Source organism: Tetranychus urticae, chromosome 3 (genome assembly GCF_039701765.1).
Source record: "Tetranychus urticae isolate SD_2017Ah chromosome 3, NJAU_TeUrti_SD_1.0, whole genome shotgun sequence".
Classification (NCBI taxonomy): domain Eukaryota; kingdom Metazoa; phylum Arthropoda; class Arachnida; order Trombidiformes; family Tetranychidae; genus Tetranychus; species Tetranychus urticae.
In genome coordinates, this window is record NC_142960.1 from 8,122,284 (window position 1) to 8,140,285 (window position 18,002).

The following is an 18,002-nucleotide window of genomic DNA, read 5'->3' on the forward strand; positions in this document are numbered from 1 at the left end:
TATTACGCCATCTATAGTTTGAAATGATAACCACTATACAACCAGCCAACCAATTTTCCTTGTTATACAACAAGGTCTGTTTTATGTGTATTCCGGTAATGAAAAGTGCTGCAAATCTAATGTATTTAACAAATTGTATCGTTTCTGTGCGCTTAGTTTTACTTCAAATTCATTTCAATAAACATATTGATTGCTAACTTATTTAATTGTAATCTGATATAACTCATTCATTAACTATGAATCGAGTTTTATCTAGATCTCCTCGTCATTTTGGTAAGCAAGATGCAAGATTTTTTGTCTCTCTCTCTCTTTCTCACTCCCTCTTTCTCTCTTTACTTGTCTCTAATTTTTCTCTATCTCCTTAACCATCTTTCCTCTTTCTTCCTGTCTCTATCAAATCTCTTAAGTCTCTTTCATTTTTCTTCCCTCGCTCTTTTCTCCGATTAAACTATTTGGCAGCTCAATGAATAACCTTGATTTTGATACATTTTCCTCTTGTTTTTTCAATTCTCTCGGACAATGGTAGAAAGTTCAGAATCTGCCCGGAAAAGACCTCATGAAGCTGTTGCTGCAGCCGTTGTAGATGGCTCTTGTTTAATAGATGCATGCAATGTAGGTGATCTTGAAGCTGTGCGTAAGCTTCTGGATGAGGGAAGAAATGTAAATGAAATAACGGAAGAAGGCGAAAGCCTTTTATCTTTAGCATGTTCCTCTGGTTACGCTGAGTTGGCCCAGTTATTATTAGCAACACGAGCCAACGTTGAAGATAGAGGTTTAAAAGACACTACGCCATTAATGGAAGCATCTAGTGCTGGCCATGTTGATATAGTAAAACTTTTGATATCACATGGAGCCAACGTTAACGCCCAGACGTCACAAGGGAATACACCTTTAATGTATGCTTGTGCTGGTGGCCATGTTGATGTGGTTAAAGTTTTAATTGAAGCTGGAGCCAATGTTGAGGATCACAATGAGAATGGTCATACTCCCTTAATGGAGGCAGCCAGTGCTGGTCATGTTGCGGTGGCAAAAATTTTAGTTGAAAAAGGTGCAAGTATAAATTCTCATTCAGATGAATTTAAAGAATCAGCTTTAACTTTAGCCTGTTATAAAGGACATTTAGAAATGGTAAGATTCCTATTAGAAGCTGGTGCAGACCAGGAGCATAAAACAGAAGAAATGCATACAGCATTAATGGAAGCATCCATGGATGGTCATGTGGAAGTAGCACGTTTACTTCTTGACTCTGGTGCTCAGGTCAATATGCCAGCTGATAGTTTTGAATCACCTTTAACTCTCGCCTCGTGTGGTGGCCATGTTGAATTGGCTATGTTATTATTAGAAAGAGGTGCCAACATTGAAGAAGTTAACGACGAGGGATATACACCTTTAATGGAAGCTGCTCGTGAAGGACAAGAAGAAATGGTAGCCTTATTACTGAGTCAAGGAGCTGATATTAATGCTCAAACTGAAGAAACCCAGGAGACAGCTTTAACACTAGCCTGTTGTAGTAACTCTCTGGAGGTAGCTGATTTTTTAATCAAAGCTGGAGCTGATATTGAAGCGGGTGGTAATACACCATTAATGGAAGCAGCTCAAGAGGGCCATATTGAATTGGTCAAACATCTAATAAATGTGGGTGCTAATGTTAATGCTACCAATGCTAATGGAGAAACAGCTTTAATGCATGCCTGTGAAAACGGTCACACTGATGTGGCTGAAATTCTGTTATATGCCTCAGCTGATTTAGAGCACGAAGCTGACGGTGGTCGCACTCCTTTGATGAAGACTACTAGAGCAGGACATATTTGTACTGTTCAATTTTTAGTTTCACGTGGAGCCAATGTAAACAAGATTACTCCTACAAATGATGCGACACCTTTATCCCTTGCTTGTGCTGGAGGTCATTTACCTGTTGTTGAGTATTTGTTAAGTCAAGGAGCTGATCCAACTCATCGTCTAAAAGATAATGCAACAATGTTGATGGAAGCGGCTAAAGGGGGCCATACAAAAGTAGTTCAGTTGTTATTGGATTATCCTAACGCTATTTGTAGGTCTCCTCCACCAGAAGATGCCTCATCCACCTCAGCACCCAATCTCAACAATATAACATCTCCAGAGCTATGTGATAATTCGACCACCACCACGGTAACCACCACTACTACCACGACAACTAGTCGTATGGTTCAACGAGGGTCAATAATATCAACTCAAGATACTTCGGATAACCAAGTAACTTCTTCAACAAGTAGTCAAAGAAAAAGTTCTTCAATTTCAAATGCTTCCGGTAAATATGGTCTGCCAAAAACATCTCGAAATAAAAGTTTGTCTTTCAACAAGCCATCTGAATCTGTCGAACCCTATATACCTCTACCTAAAGGACGCAATTCGTCTGCATCTGGTAAACATCTCGAGAGAAGTTTATCAGATAGCAGTGCATCTCAACTTCTCAATTCTGTTAATTTGTTAAGCAACTCTACTGATAACTCTTCCTCATGTTCCTCTGGTACAGATGCTTTCAAAGATGCCGAAACTCTGAGTCAATGTATCAGTGTGAAGCTTGGTTCAAATGATGACCTGAGCCCAACTTCAAGGGAACAACAGATTCTTCATAAACAACAAATTCTCGAGGAGCTGGTCCGAGTTGAAAAAGAATTACAAGAAAAACGCCAAGAACATTTATTATTAAACCAACAAGCTGAACAACAGCAACAGCTGATTCAAACACTTTGTTATGAAGCTGATTTATCTGCATCAAGGAATCAAGGGTTTGCATCAATACCAGCTTCCACCAATACCAGTCTCGTATCCGATGATGGTCACAATCATCTTTTACAAACATTATCAGCCGATCAACAGTCTTATTCTTTAAATAATCTAACCACTAATCTTTCCTCCCAAGCAATGTTACTCCTTGATATGTCAGCTCTAAAACAGCAACTGGAAGCTGGTGATCCTCTCAACTTTCAGTTGCCTTCAAGTCTCACCGCTTCAGGTACTATTCCAAATTCACAGCCTATTCTTCTTCAAACATCATTTGGTGAAAGTAATATGACAAACTCAGCCATAAATTCTAGTAACAGTAACATCATCAATATTAGTAATGACAGTAGTAATATTAGTAGTGCTAGCAGTACTGTTACAACTACTGATACCAACTTTTTACTCAATGGTCTGAATAAAACACTCTCAGATATATCAGCTTCATCAGTTGTGCCTCAAATAATGACGTCCTCAAGCTTTAGCCCATCCACAATCTCCCCTTCAACTTCTATTCCCGGTTCAAATAGATCTCGAACAAGGCAAACAATTAAAGTTAAAAATGCCTTTTCTAAAGCTCACCATCATCAACATCAGCATCAGCATCAACCAATTATACCCAGTTTTGATGCATTAAATCACCGAACATCTCCTTCAGGCAGTGGAACTTTATTCTCAAGCTCAGTGGGGCCTTTAATAGAGTCGTTTAATTTTTCCAGCATCCCAGTTTCTGCTGGGTCATTTAGTCAATCTTCTATTCTACCAAGTCCAGGTACCATTGCTACTTCAATGGCCTTACCCGTGATTACTTCAACCAATTCAATCATTGCAGCTCAAGCTGAGTCAATGACACAAACTCCCTCAATTGATCTGCTCATTGAGAGTGAAACGCAAACTCCAACAGACGCTCCTTTACCTTCAACTATCTCAATCTCCACCAGTACCTCTAGTTTAACTTTATCTAACGCGAAATTAAACCCAGCATCATCACCACCCCCTTGGTATCCTCCTATTGACTTGGATTCGCAAACGGATTCTAATCACGATACTGCTTTAACTCTTGCATGTGCTGGCGGTCACGAAGAGTTAGTTGAATTATTGATCAAAAGAGGGGCCAATATTGAACATAGAGATAAAAAAGGTTTTACTCCACTAATGTTGGCAGCTACTGCAGGTCATGCTGGTGTTTGTGAGCTTCTTTTAAGTCACTCAGCTGATATTGAGTCTCAATCAGAAAGAACCAAAGACACAGCCTTATCTCTAGCTTGTTCATCTGGTCGTTATGAGGTAGTTGAGCTTCTTCTTGAAAAAGGTTCCAATAAAGAGCATCGTAATGTTTCCGATTACACACCACTGAGTCTTGCTGCTTCAGGTGGCTATGTTAATATCATCAAATTACTATTGAGTCATGGAGCTGAAATAAACTCTAGAACAGGTTCCAAACTGGGCATATCTCCTTTAATGTTGGCTGCTATGAATGGACATACAGGGACAGTTAAACTTTTATTGGACATGGGAAGTGATATAAATGCGCAGATAGAAACAAATCGCAATACAGCCTTAACATTAGCGTGTTTTCAAGGCCGTAAGGAAGTCGTTGACCTCTTACTTGATCGTAAAGCTAATGTTGAACATCGAGCTAAAACTGGTCTCACTCCATTAATGGAAGCAGCTTCTGGTGGATATGTGGAAGTGGGACGAATCCTGCTCGATAAAGGGGCTGATGTAAATGCTCCTCCAGTTCCATCATCACGAGACACGGCACTTACGATAAGTGCTGATAAAGGGCATTATAGATTTGTTGAATTATTACTTCAACGAGGAGCTCAAGTTGATGTTAAAAACAAGAAAGGTAGTTCCCCGCTTTGGTTAGCTTGTAATGGAGGCCATCTTGATGTTGTACAGCTTCTGGTCAATGCTAAAGCTGATATTGATAGTCAAGATAATCGAAAAGTTAGCTGTTTAATGGCGGCTTTTCGTAAAGGGCATGTCAAAGTTGTAAAATGGATGGTCAAACATGTAACTCAATTTCCAAGTGATCAAGAGATGACCCGTTACATTGCCATGATAAATGATGATGAGCTTCTGAAAAAATGTCACCAATGTATGGAGCATATTAGAGCAGCCAAAGAAAAACAAGCTGCTGAAGCCAATAAGAATGCGAACATACTTTTGGAACAAATCGACATGGAAAGATATCGTGAGGAAACAAGGAGACTCGCTGCTGCACGTAGAAGAGAAAAGAAAAGGGATAAGAAGAAGGAAAAACAAGAAAGAGAAAAGGCTGCTAAAGCTGCTCAAGAATCAAAAGATCCTGCTAATAAACAGAAACAAGGAGGAAAACAAAATAAGAAGAATGAAGAGAAGGTTGAAGTTGAAGAATCTGATTCAGATTTAGACGACGATTCTGACTCTGCTGAAGAAGAAAATATTTTTGAAGATATAACCGTTGTTAAAAATAATCAAGTTAATGAAAATCCCGTTAAGGAAATCAAGCAAAGATCTGAGGAACCGCAACCTCCTGTTAAAACGCAAGCTGGTCCAGTTGAACCAGCTCGTGAAGTGAAACCAATTTCAACACCAACTAAGAAAAAAGAAGCTGAAAAGAATAAGAAAAATTCATCTCAAAAAGAGAATAATGCTCTTTCCAGTCAAAAACAATCAACCGAGAAGAAAGATAGTCAAAGTAAAGATATTAAAAAGCCAAAAGCTTCATTGGATAGATCGCCAATATCAAACAAAGGAAAATCAAAAAATCAAGAAAATTTAAATGTTCCTATTGATCGAGAAAACTCGCCGAATCACGAAAATCAGTCTAAAACAATGGCACATTCTGGTTTAAATGAGAAAAAAAATGCAGAAAAGACCAATGCTTCTGAAACAAATCGTAAAAACATCAATGATAATTTGTAAGTATAAAATGAACTATACCCTTTTCAATTATTTAAAATGTCTAACATAATTTATCATATTTAAATCTTCGTCATTTTTTAGATTGAGTGAGTTGAATATTGAAGTTCCAAAGGATGTTACTTCAGAAAAAAACATTCATTCTCAGAAGAGTCCTTGTGCTACTGTATCAACTAAAAGCACTTCTTCATCCGTGTCGAATGTTTCTGTTGGTAATAGTGGCGCATCATCTATAAGTAATCAAACCATTGGTCTTAAAAAGGGTCAAAAAAGAGAAGAAGGCTGGAAAGAGGTTGTAAGACGATCTAAGAAAGTTTCGGTTCCAGCTAATGCAATCAGTAGAGTCATTGGAAGAGGAGGCTGCAATATAAATGCTGTACGAGAAATTTCTGGCGCTCATATTGAAGTGGAAAAGCAAAAAGGCCAAGGTGATCGTCAAATAATTATTAAAGGATCTGCCGATGCAACGCGGCATGCTCAACAATTAATCAATGGCCTTGTCAATGAAACTGATAAAGATTTATCTCAAATCGTTTCACAACTCGGATTAAATCGATCAGCTAGTTCAAATGAAGAGGACATTTCTTTCAGTCGAAGTGGACCCATTAAGAGTTTCAGCTCAACTTCAGTAATATCATCTCAAGCTAATCGTCCTACAACAGCTGTCTCGGTGCCAAATACATTGGTATCATCTTACAGTTCTGGTGTTACTAAGTCATCATCTGTTAGTGCTGTCTTCACAACTGTGTCACATGCAACTTTATCAACAGGAGGCCCTGCTAGAGCATCGTCTGGTGTTGTATCTGTTCGAGCTTCGGCACCAATAAATAATTCTGCACCTCCATTTGGGGGCTCGGTATCTACTGTCAGCTCAATCAATGCTTGGACTTCACCTAAATCATCGATACCACCAAGAATGCAGTCCAATAGCTCAAGTCAATTCATAAACTCAACAGTCACTACCTCTTCTCTCACCTTTTCTACCAGTTCTCCACCAGCTCTCTCCTCAGGATCCAAGACAACCATTTCCTATACTACAGCAGTTTCATCGTCAAAACCTAAGACCGTTGTAAAACCTAGCACCCAATCTGTTAATAATCTGAGCTCAACAAAATTCATCACTGGCCCAGAATCAAAGCCATCAACAGGTGCACCTTTTGCTGCTCCTGTTAGACCATTAACTCAACCATTTAATTCTGCATCAAGAGTAATCGGACCAACAGCATCTAATAAAAATGTAACATCTAAGCAACCTTTTGGTACTAACACTGGTAACAACAATAACAATAGCACTAGTGGTGGAAATAATGTCAGCAACTCTGGCTGTGTTAGTGGTATTAGTAGTAATAGCAATAGCAGCAACACTAATAGTAGTTCTGTAACCACTACAACAACTACAATACCACCTACATCAAATTTACCTACACCTAAAACTTCTAGCTCATCCAATGTCCCCGGTTCACCAAAATCATCAATACCCAATTCAACACCCGAGTACACTCCATTTAACAATTTATTTAGTAAAGTTGCCCAGGCAAGTGTTTGGGGACCTTCCAAGGAAGCCCATAAGCCCAATTTTGCTTCTGTTGCAGCCACGGGAATATCATCTGTGGCAACATCTCAATCAGCGCCTCCTATGACCATTACATCTTCTAATAACGAACATGAGCATATTTCGGTTGATATCTCTAAAGCTCCCGGTTATCGTGGCAACTTGCATAGTTCACCTGGCAACGCTTCGATAACATCAACACCTTCTTCATCAGCTGGTCCCAATTTCGGACCTATTGGAAGTGGACCTAGAAACGCTCCCTGTACTCCTCCTCTGTCGACCATCCCAGGAATTGTCAGTTCATCTGCGCCAGTTCGTTCACCAATATCTTCTGGAACATCAATTGTCTCTGCAGCACCATCATCAACATCACCTTCATCACCTCCACCTTCAGTCTCACCTCAACCATCAGCTTCTTCCTCTCAACCTAGAACAATGATGAAAGAATCAGCTTCTTCCGTTGATTTATCGCCAGCCGTTGTCTCTTCGTATTCTAGCAATACAAATACATCCAACATATCCTCAGGATATCAATCTTCAGTTTCTTCAAATGTATATACTTCCTCATCATTAGCAAACCATCCAACAAGTAAACAGTCCAACTTCAATCTTACCCCGGGTTCAAATGCTTCACGAGGCTATTCAACAACAACCACCTTTAGTCAACATCATGGCCCATTATCATCCGTTGATCCTATCCATCCGGCTGTGGCATCAGGTTTATCTGATCCTCATTCAGTTCATGCCTGTGTATCTTCAATGAACCCTTCTATGCCCAATTTGATCAATACTACTGTTCAAAGTAGTTTAAATCCCAATGCACCCGACTTCTCGATTCGCAGTAATCCCAATTACATACCAAATCTGTCTCACCAACAAAATGGACCCTTATTAAGATCAGCAGCTCATCAACATCATCTACAAGCTTCTCAACCTAGAACGATGGGCTATCAAGATCTTATGCCTAATGGTAAGTTAAAAGTCAATTTTTTCAAAATTCTCAACCAGTTTTATCTTTTGTCAGACTGTCAGCAGCATTTCAAGACCATTTTCAAAACTTAAGCTTCTTAGTTTCCCTATTTCTATCTCTTCAACTCCTCATTTCTTGTATGAAAGCATTTCATTTTTTCCTACTCAATCAATTTAGTCCTCTTAATAGTTCTATCTTTCCTTTTCCATTCGTATTTTTTGCTTACTCGCCATCTTTTTCCTACATATTGTAATTTTCATCCTCAAGGGTTGGACGCAAATTCTCAGTCCTTCTAAACCATTCATTATGTCTTGTTTATCAAATTGTTAGGAATAATTTTTTTTATATTGAGTTCTCATGTTTTTATTTTCATGCGTTCAATTTTTCTTACCTTAATTGGTAAAGTAATGAATCTACTATAATGATGTCCATAATTAATTCGTACATTACAGGGTTGACACAGTTCAAATGAAAGGATTTTGAAACAAAGTCATGGGCTAATTTTCGATTTTTTCTATAAGATTTTTTGATTTAAAGAAAATTTAATTAAAGGTCTTTCATTTGGTATGTATATCGTGGTTGTGGGACTTATAGCTACCGCGCAATTCGATTTTCAGAAAAAGTCCATAAAATTTTTTTTTTAAAATGAGCGTTTCCTATGGGAAAATTAACATGGAAAAATCAAAAATTTCAATCTCCCATAGACGCGCCATGTTAAAGCTTAAAAAAATTTTTTGTTGGACTTTTTCTGAAAATCGAATTGCGCGGTAGCTATAAGTCCCACAACCACGATATACATATCAAATGAAAATTAATTAATTAAATTTTCATAAAATCGAAAAATTTAATTAAAAAAATCAAAACCTGGCCCATGACTTCCTTTCAAAAACCTTTCATTTGAACTGTGTCAACCCTGTATAATGTGAATTAACATGGCTAAAGGCAGCTTTCTATTATAATTTACTAATGTATTATTTTTCCTGCCCTAGCACAGTACACCTTATTTAGTCTCTTTCAACACCTGACATTCACTTACTAGGTTTTTAGATTACTCAAATTGATGGAGCTTGATCGATACTTTCATCGATTCAATCTTCGATATTAGAGTCGATCGTTACAAATCCATCACCTAAAATTTGAATATCTGCTCACGCTCTTAGCATGTGCTCTGAATTCATTTTATTTTGACCTTCATTCAGAGTTATGTTAGCATTTTCTTCCGTTTCCTTTCCATTCTCACCCTCACTCAGTCTATCTCGCTTTATCAGCATATTTTTCTCTATTTCTACACTTCTTTATTTGGAACATTAGTCTTAACCTAAACGTAGTTAAATTGAAATCTGATGTTTACATCAAAAACAATGTTTTACTTGGCTATTTAGATTGATTTTATGATGTAAAGTCAACATGAACTTATCAGCTAAACTTGTCTAGGATTGAAAACATGAAACCGGTCTTGCCCATCTTTTACTTTCTAATATGAAATACGCATTTTAAAATAATTTATCTCTGTTATTTTTTTGTTTACAGTTCAAGGAATCCAATTACAGAATCCGCAACAACATGCTCCACCATTGCACATGCAAATGAGAGCTGCCATTTTAGCTGCTGGAGCTAGTCTTCAAATGCAAACATTACAAGCTCAAGCTGCTCAGGCTGCTCAGGCGGCTCAGTCTGCGCAAGCAGCTCAAGTAGCCCAAGTAGCTCAAGTGGCTCAAAATCATGTGAGATATCAAGTTGGTCCTGCTAATGTACCCACACCAGGTAAATGATCCATATTGATTAGACTTATTAGCACAATTAAATTAACTTATGAGTTGACATTTAATCTAATACTTATTTTTTATACTTTTCTAGGATTACATCCCCAGTTACAGAATCAATCAGCCTTAGGTGGAGAGTTCAATCCACCATCAGCAGAAACATTAAGACTTCTCCAAACGGCACTTACAGCCTTTCCAGCTGCAAACGCTGTTCTACACCAAAGTCCACCCCAAAATATGCAACCCTACAATATGATGCAACCACCTATTAGTATGCGTCAAGCACAGCAACAACAAGGACAACAAGCATCACAGCAAACCCATCAACAGCATCACCATCCTGGTCAACAGCCAAACTCACAGCGGACTCAAGCCGGAGGATCCAAAGAGGCAGATATGAGCGATATGAGTGAAGAGAGGAAATTACCTCGTCCCATTGGTACTGAGAGGGCACAGAAAAAGAATCCAATACACGGAATGTCCAGTTCAAATATGGGCTACTCACCTGGGATTGAAAATTTACAACCAAATCTTTGGCCTTTCCCTAATTCAGTAGAGATGCCCTCGGCAGAGGGTAATGAATGGTTACTTCCAGGGGCTGGTGCAGCACCAAATGATGAATTAATGGCTAGCATGATGCCAATCAACTACATGATGAACCATAATTATGTTTCGATGAATGAAACTGTTCCAGAGCAACACGAACCTGATTATACTGTTGGTTATCCTTATTTTCCTTCTGATATTTAATAAATAGTGTTGCAATGAAATGCACCATTTGTTGAAGGTTTAACTTGAGGCTTTTGCCATTTGCCTAATAATAAAAATGATATCACTCAAAAAGTAAACAATTCAAAATGGAAATTGTCATTTTTTCATCTTTTGTCAATCTTACTGTTTTGATTACTCAAAAATGTATTGAAATCAAAAATTAATCTTTTCATTTAGAGTAGAAAAGAAATTAAATCTTTCCAGTTCAATTTAATAGAACTTCAATTGAGTATTTTTTCGGTAAATTTTTCATCGATTTCTTATAAGAAACGGAAAAGAAATTCTTTATTCTCACTTATTCCATTATTGATTGGGTTTATCGAAATCTTTGCTTACCTTTTCATCAACCTTAATCATGCCCATTTCAGATCTAGTCAAATTAATCCAACACAATTACTTGAACAGAGTTAGAATAATTATTAATTTTGTTTTATTAAATTCGCGTGAAAATTTTATCAAATTTTGTGCAAAATTATAAAATTTAAAAAAATCAATAGCTACAATCAATCGATTTAACTGTGAATAATCCGCGTTTTCAGTCGCGTTTTTACTATTTATATTTATTCGCGATTACTCCAGACTGATTCATTTAAATAATAAAATTTGCTAATTCCTTCAAAGAGTAAATAAATTCATTCAATCAAACTGTTGTAATGGATTTCCCTCTATCCTTTACTCAGGGAATCATTTTATTGATCTGAAATGGGTTCAGCTATTCATTTCTTTTCAAATCATATGTTTCTCGTCGGCATTATTTATTTACTCAATTTGTGATTGTCATTAACAGTCATTGTAAACGGTGAAAATTAAGTGAAATGTAAATCAATAATGTGAACAATCAAACTTCAATCATGGAATCGTGTATCTTGACCAAAAAATGAAAATATACAAACAATTCAAATGTTGACACTGGCAACAAAACTCTACTGCAATTTAAATACAATAAAATTGACTTACTAACAAATTACATGATGATTATGATTAGATGCTGATCAATACGCATTTGTTTAAAAATAAAATCGACTTTTATACAAAGTTTCGTCCTTTCTACATCTTAACTGTGCTTTAAATGATTTGCTCCTGCAATTTTTATCATCTGTTTATGTTTATGTTGATCAAATATGCATTTCTCGCGTCTGTTTAAAGGCGAATCGAAAAAAATTTGCTTTCTGCTCAAAGAAAATCGAAGCTGCAAAAAAGTCTCGGTTATTCGTGTTTTCAATATTCTCCTTTTATTCACCTTTATAACCATTATTCTTACTACTGTTTGGATTGACCTCTCAATCTGGACACGTTTCAAATTATCAAACATATTTGGTTCCATCAATAGATTGAGATTTGGAAGCCAATCTGATCCATTTGCCAGGCAAAATGAACTGCAATCAAACAACAAGTTGTTATCCTGGTCAGTCATAGCGAAACCTTGGTTTATGACCAATGGTACAATAACTCCTAATCCAAGTGACATTTCCTCGTCTCAGTTACCTTTGTTTCCTGAAGACTCAGCATCCTGGGATGATAGGATTGTAAATCAGTTAATGTACATTCCATTTGGTTATGATTCATCAAAACTGTTTAAACAGAATAAATTAAAGAAGATATTTTTGCTCGATAAAATTTCATGGGGACAAATGGTACCTTCTGGTCAAGATATTTTCCTCCGAGACTCGTGTCCTGTAAATACGTGTCAGATTACATTTGATGATAAATACAAAACAGAAGCTGATGCCATTATATTCAAGGTATGTTATAATACGATTAATATTTCAATCAATATTGCAACTTGATCAATATTTGCAGATACAGCTCCAAACAAGCTCAAAAAATGTTTGATTTTTCGTTGTTTAGTTTTTGATTCTCATCAAAGGATATACCGATTCAGCAATTTTGATAGTAATATAGTAATATTTGCATAAGTAACTTCGAAGTTGATTCAACATTGGATTCGATTGGAGAAAACTTTCAAATCTAAAAATCGGTCTGCAAATTGATCTTTCTTGATGCAAACTTTTAAAAAACAATGAGAATGAAAACTTCAATAGCACTGGTATATCATCGAAACTTGAAATTTCATCCTTTATTCGCATGTAAAGTCCAAATGGCCAATCTTATAACCAACAATTGTACTTATTGTTTGCCCTCTTTGTCATTTAAGGATCATTATTTTAAACCTAAACATGTGAAGCCTCAAAACCAAATTTGGATACTTTATATACTTGAAAGTCCATTGCATACACCGTCATTTCGAGGTCTTAATGATGTCATCAATTGGACTGCCTCTTATCGTCACGATTCAGATCTTGTTACACCATATGAGAAATTTGTTTATTACAATTCAAAATTTAAAGTAAGCAAAAGTCCAATTTTTGCATTTGATTGCACTCTTTACAATATCATTCACATCTATCATCTAATAATTTGGACAGGTTCATTCACAATCGGTCAACTATGCTCAAGGTAAAACTAAAAAAGTCGCTTGGTTTGTATCAAATTGTTCAGCGAGAAATAAGCGACTTCAATACGCCAGGATGTTGGCAAAGTATATTCAGGTCGATATTTATGGAAGGTAAGCAATAACATCTTATTTTTCGAACAGCTTTGCTCTATTCAATTGAATTATATACCTTGATAGACGTCAGATCTGTAAATTCATCCGTATTTTTCATTTGGAGCCTAATTTTATAGCAATCTATTTAATATTTTATATAACTCATTATCCGAGATTTTAGGTGAGGGAATGGACTGAAAAATTGCCTAGATAGGATTAATTGAACTGACATGAGCAATGTATTTGTTTTAGATCGAAATGAATTGATAAGTAATAAGACTTCGTTCCCAAAAATCATATTCATCCTCAAAGACCAGCTTTTTAACAGCAAAACAACACTTTTGCTATTGAAAAGACATAAACAACACAATTGTAACATTTTTGCACAAATTGATACAACTGCTTAAAGAAAAATGGGCGCAAATGGATAAATATTAATTTCTTTCAAGTTTAAACTCTGTCAGTTTGTGAAGATATGAAAACTGTATCCATTTGTGTGACTTAAAAGTTTCTACGACCCACAGTTTTCGAGGAAATTGCGGTCAAAGTTGAAACTTCGATCGTCTTTTGTACAGTTGTGTGATTAGATATTTTCATGAAACTTATTTTGCTAATGTAACTTTTAACGATACACAAGAAGACGAACTTATTTTGAGACATAAATTTTGTCGTTTCCTTTTAAAGCAATAGATTCGATTTTTAGTTAAACCGAACGAACGCAGTGACCATAAGATTTAGAGATCTGAAAATTAACATTGGTCCATTAAAATTGATTGCACACGTCATGGATAGAATCATTTTTTCGATTTATCAATAGTTCTCTTGATTTTGGCCATTGGCCTTAGAACTTTGAACCTCGATATTTCGAGAGTGGAAGCACCTAAAATCATCATTTTACGACTAGTTATTAGATTGAATGATGGGCTATAATATGATATGAATTAATTCATTTTACAATAAATATCTTTCTAACACGCACGATTTGTGTTTGAGTAACCATTTGATTCAATTAATCAATAACCAAATCTGAACCATAAGTGATACAATGCTATAACTTTTTCCGTTTGATCTTTAATGATTTAATATTTCATAATTATAATGTCCATGATGCAATCTAATGTTTTGTCGAAAAATGATGATTTTAGGTACTACCCTTCTCGAAATATCGAGGTTCAAAGTTCTAAGGCCAATGGCCAAAATCAAGAGAACTATTGATAAATTGAAAAAATTATTCTATTCATGAGGTGCGCAATCAATTTTTATGGACCAATATTAAGTTTCAGATCTCTAAATCTTATGGTCACTGCGTTCGTTCGGTTTAACTAAAAATCGAACTTATTGGTTTAAAAGGAAACGGGAAATTTTATTTGTCAAAATAACTCCGTCTTCTTGTGTATCATTGAAAGTTACCTTAAGAAAATAAGTTTCATGAAAAAATCCAGGCACACAACTGTACAAAAGACGATCGAAGTTTCAACTTTGACCGCGATTTCCTCGAGAACTGTGGGTCGTAGAAACTTTTAACTGCACAAATAGACACAGTTTGCATCCCTCTACAAACTTACAGAGTTAAAACGTGAAAGAAATCAATTTTTATCCATTTGCGCCCATTTTTCTTTAAGCAGTTGTATCAATTTGTGCAAAAATGTTACAATTGTGTTGTTTGTGGCTTTTTAATAGCAAAAGTGTTGTTTTGCTGTTAAAAAGCTGGTGTTTGAGGCTGAATATGATTTTTGTGACTGAAGTTTAACTGATTATCAATTCATTACGACCTAAAACAAATACATCATGCATGTTGGTCCTATCCAGTTAAAAATTTCACACTTTTTTGGCCATCTTTCTTGAATATTTGTGTTATTTTTTATGACGATTGTGTTACTTGCGTATTTTTAGTAACAACCCAAATCAATCTTTTCCATTTCATCGAGAAAGTTAACTAAATCCTTATTTATATTTAATAGATTTTCTGTCTCTTTTCTTATTCAGGTGTGGATCGTTAAAATGTTCATTGAACACAGCAGAAAAATGTTTTGACAAGTTAGATCGAGAATACAAATTTTATCTTTCATTTGAAAATTCCAATTGTCGTGATTATATCACGGAAAAATTTTACTCAAATGGGTTGAAACACAATGTTGTACCCATCACAATGGGAGCTCATCCAGAAGACTATAAACGTTCAGCTCCTGCCAATTCTTATATTCATGTTGATAATTTCCTGTCACCTCGTCACTTGGCTCAATATCTTGATCAACTGGATGCAAACGATACACTTTTCAATCAATACTTGGGTTGGAAAGGATCAGGAGAGTTTATAAATACATACTTTTGGTGTCGACTGTGTGCCATGTTACATGCACCTATCAAGCCCAAAAGTTATGATGACCTAGCAAACTGGTGGTATGCATCGTCTATTTGCACCTCAGACCAATGGCTATAAATGCTATTCGCCTGAAGAAAGTATTATTCGAATTTAAAGTATTTGCTACTTAAATTGTATGCAAGTTTATTTGCAAACTTCAACACTTCTCGTGAAAATGAAAGATACCATTTTATTGATAGTCATTGAAGTTAGTCTTCCGAAGCTGGAACTCATTTCACGCTCAAAAATTTCTCGCAGCCCATCTAGTTGAAGCACAATAGACTCGAAATAATGTGAGATATTGGATTGCACTGCCAAGGTACATAAGGTAAATTATGATAAACTTATTTGATTTTTCAAAGAAATAAATTAGGACGCATGATATTCCTCTTTTCTTGAAATTTTTAGCTGAATAATCCGTTTGCAGCTTTAGTGGAGAGTTCAATGGACCATCGGCAAAACATACGAACGTATATTCGTACTTTAATGGTGGCCTTCGATCCTACTTTCACTGCAATAATAAGGTAACAACTAAAGACTGCTTCACTTCCCCCGACTTTGTCATAATCTGACTAAATATATATTTATGTACACTTAAAGTCGATTCAGACCGATTCAATACAGCTTTGAAATAAATGAAATTTTCAGTTATGAATTAAATTGAATGGAAAATTTTAAATGTTTCCAAGTATTAATATAACCTGACATAGAGTAATAAGGAAAAGGTAATAATGAAATCAGTAGAAGCTTTTGTTTGCTATTCATGAGTATATTTATTGGGATTCAATTTAAGTATAAATTCAGTTTAAAATATTCATCAATTGTTAGGATATACAGTATCAAATAGTTGATCAGCCAATCTGAAAGCAATTTCCTCCAAAGTATTGCTAGGCCCGACATCAGATACATTCAAATGGCTGAAAATTTTGAATAAAAAGTTTACAATAAAATCTTCTCCATCCAAACCTAAATTTGAAGAGTTAAATTATTACAGTGACTTTAATTATTCTGACAATTATCTGAAGTTTAATTTGTCAGTAAAATACAGACCTTTAAGATCATCATGGCTATCGATCCATTCTTTGACATCATCACCAATTGTTTGGTGTTGGCTCACATCTAATGCAAAACAAATATTAGCAATTTTTTCTGTCATTCAACAGCAATTCACTCACCTGGAAAAAACTTTTCAAAAATATCGTCGATAATTTGCTGTCCTATTTCCTCTTTTGGGAAAAAAGCTGTTCAAGTGTAGATGGACAAAAATTAATATCAAATCAAATTAATAGCAATTACTTACATGAAAGTGGCAGTGGCAACATGAAAGCATTCACCACATTTGCAACGACTTCACCGGTAGTTTGGTTTGTATCTGATGATGAAATTATTGTTTCATAAAGTTCAAAGAAACTAAACAAATAGATTCAAATAATGATATTCACCTGCAATTCCTATCGTATTAATGATATTATCAACATTTTTTTCAGTGCTAAGATCAGAATCCCATCCTTAAAGAAAAAAGAAATTAATTCTATACATTTAGATGGGAAAAAATTAAACTCACCAGGACCTGTAGGACCAAAGACAAATGCCAACACATTTGATTCGAGTGAAGCTTCTGGATCCCATGCTTTTAATGATCAATCAATAAAATGAATATAAAACTCATCAAACTTGTAAACATGAACTTACCAGAAGTAATACTTTCCCAAACCTTAACAATGTTCAAAATATAGTTGTTAATGGCTTCACGATGTTTACTTGGTTCTGTGAAAAAAAAGTCAAGTTAATAGTGTTACTGTTTAGGTTGAGGTTAGATGAGATGTTACCTTCAATTGGAGCAGCACTGGTTGTTGAGACACAGAAGATGGCAATTAAAACAATTGACAGTTTCATTTTGCTTCTGGTTTAGGTTTTAGGTTTTAGAAAGTAATATTTCAATAGAGATGGTGAATTGATCTGAATAGCGTTTTTGGTCTGTTTTTATACTTGATGAGCATTCTCTTGTATCACAATTTAATTATTAGGCAAGTTTATTATCTAACTATCAACAACAAAAATCATTGATACGCGCTCGAAACAATTAATTACAGTTAACGCAATTGTTTCATTTATGCAGACAAATCAAATTGCCCTTTTTAACCCCTAGATATCCATATCACGTTATTATGAATAGTTGCTTCAGGAGGTGTTATTGGGAAGATTGTAGATCTAATGACTTGATGAAAAAAACTTTGAATTCAAGTCAAGAGTAGGGACTTTGTTTTGTAGGGACATACAAACTGATTCCATCAGTGCTATTGAAAACTATCCCTGACTAACAGTATTCGAGGGAATCGAGCTCAAAGTTGAAGTCTTTCAACAAT

At 35.6% G+C, this 18,002-nt stretch overlaps 3 protein-coding genes across 6 annotated transcripts; 2 read left to right on the forward strand and 1 right to left on the reverse strand.

Annotated features, from left to right (window-relative positions):
• Positions 1 to 83: 83 nt before the first annotated feature.
• mask (multiple ankyrin repeats single KH domain) lies at positions 84 to 10,945 on the forward strand. Of its 3 annotated transcripts, XM_015934571.3 has the most exons (6): positions 84 to 273; positions 527 to 2,287; positions 2,513 to 5,669; positions 5,755 to 8,192; positions 9,723 to 9,956; positions 10,050 to 10,945. In XM_015934571.3, the coding sequence occupies exons 1-6, from the start codon at positions 237 to 239 to the stop codon at positions 10,703 to 10,705; spliced, it is 8,283 nt and encodes a 2,760-aa protein (XP_015790057.2). In that variant the 5' UTR covers positions 84 to 236; the 3' UTR covers positions 10,706 to 10,945. The 3 variants fall into 3 exon arrangements, with proteins under 3 accessions (XP_015790057.2, XP_015790056.2, XP_015790055.2); XM_015934570.3 differs by having other exon boundaries at positions 460 to 5,669; XM_015934569.3 differs by having other exon boundaries at positions 527 to 5,669.
• Positions 10,946 to 11,497: 552 nt separating this feature from the next.
• On the forward strand, positions 11,498 to 16,315 carry LOC107367044 (core alpha-(1,3)-fucosyltransferase). Of its 2 annotated transcripts, XR_016199439.1 has the most exons (5): positions 11,723 to 12,468; positions 12,882 to 13,073; positions 13,153 to 13,292; positions 15,261 to 15,964; positions 16,045 to 16,315. XR_016199439.1 is itself a non-coding variant. In XM_015934705.3 (4 exons), the coding sequence occupies exons 1-4, from the start codon at positions 11,848 to 11,850 to the stop codon at positions 15,712 to 15,714; spliced, it is 1,407 nt and encodes a 468-aa protein (XP_015790191.2). In that variant the 5' UTR covers positions 11,498 to 11,847; the 3' UTR covers positions 15,715 to 16,315. The 2 variants fall into 2 exon arrangements, 1 of the variants encoding a protein (XP_015790191.2); XM_015934705.3 differs by having other exon boundaries at positions 11,498 to 12,468; positions 15,261 to 16,315.
• Positions 16,316 to 16,384: 69 nt separating this feature from the next.
• On the reverse strand, positions 16,385 to 17,600 carry LOC149093297 (uncharacterized). Its single transcript, XM_089268568.1, has 8 exons — positions 17,466 to 17,600; positions 17,329 to 17,403; positions 17,201 to 17,266; positions 17,079 to 17,144; positions 16,937 to 17,008; positions 16,812 to 16,877; positions 16,687 to 16,755; positions 16,385 to 16,602 (listed from the first exon to the last, which is right to left on the reverse strand). The coding sequence occupies exons 1-8, from the start codon at positions 17,530 to 17,532 to the stop codon at positions 16,454 to 16,456; spliced, it is 630 nt and encodes a 209-aa protein (XP_089124694.1). The 5' UTR covers positions 17,533 to 17,600; the 3' UTR covers positions 16,385 to 16,453.
• Positions 17,601 to 18,002: the final 402 nt, after the last annotated feature.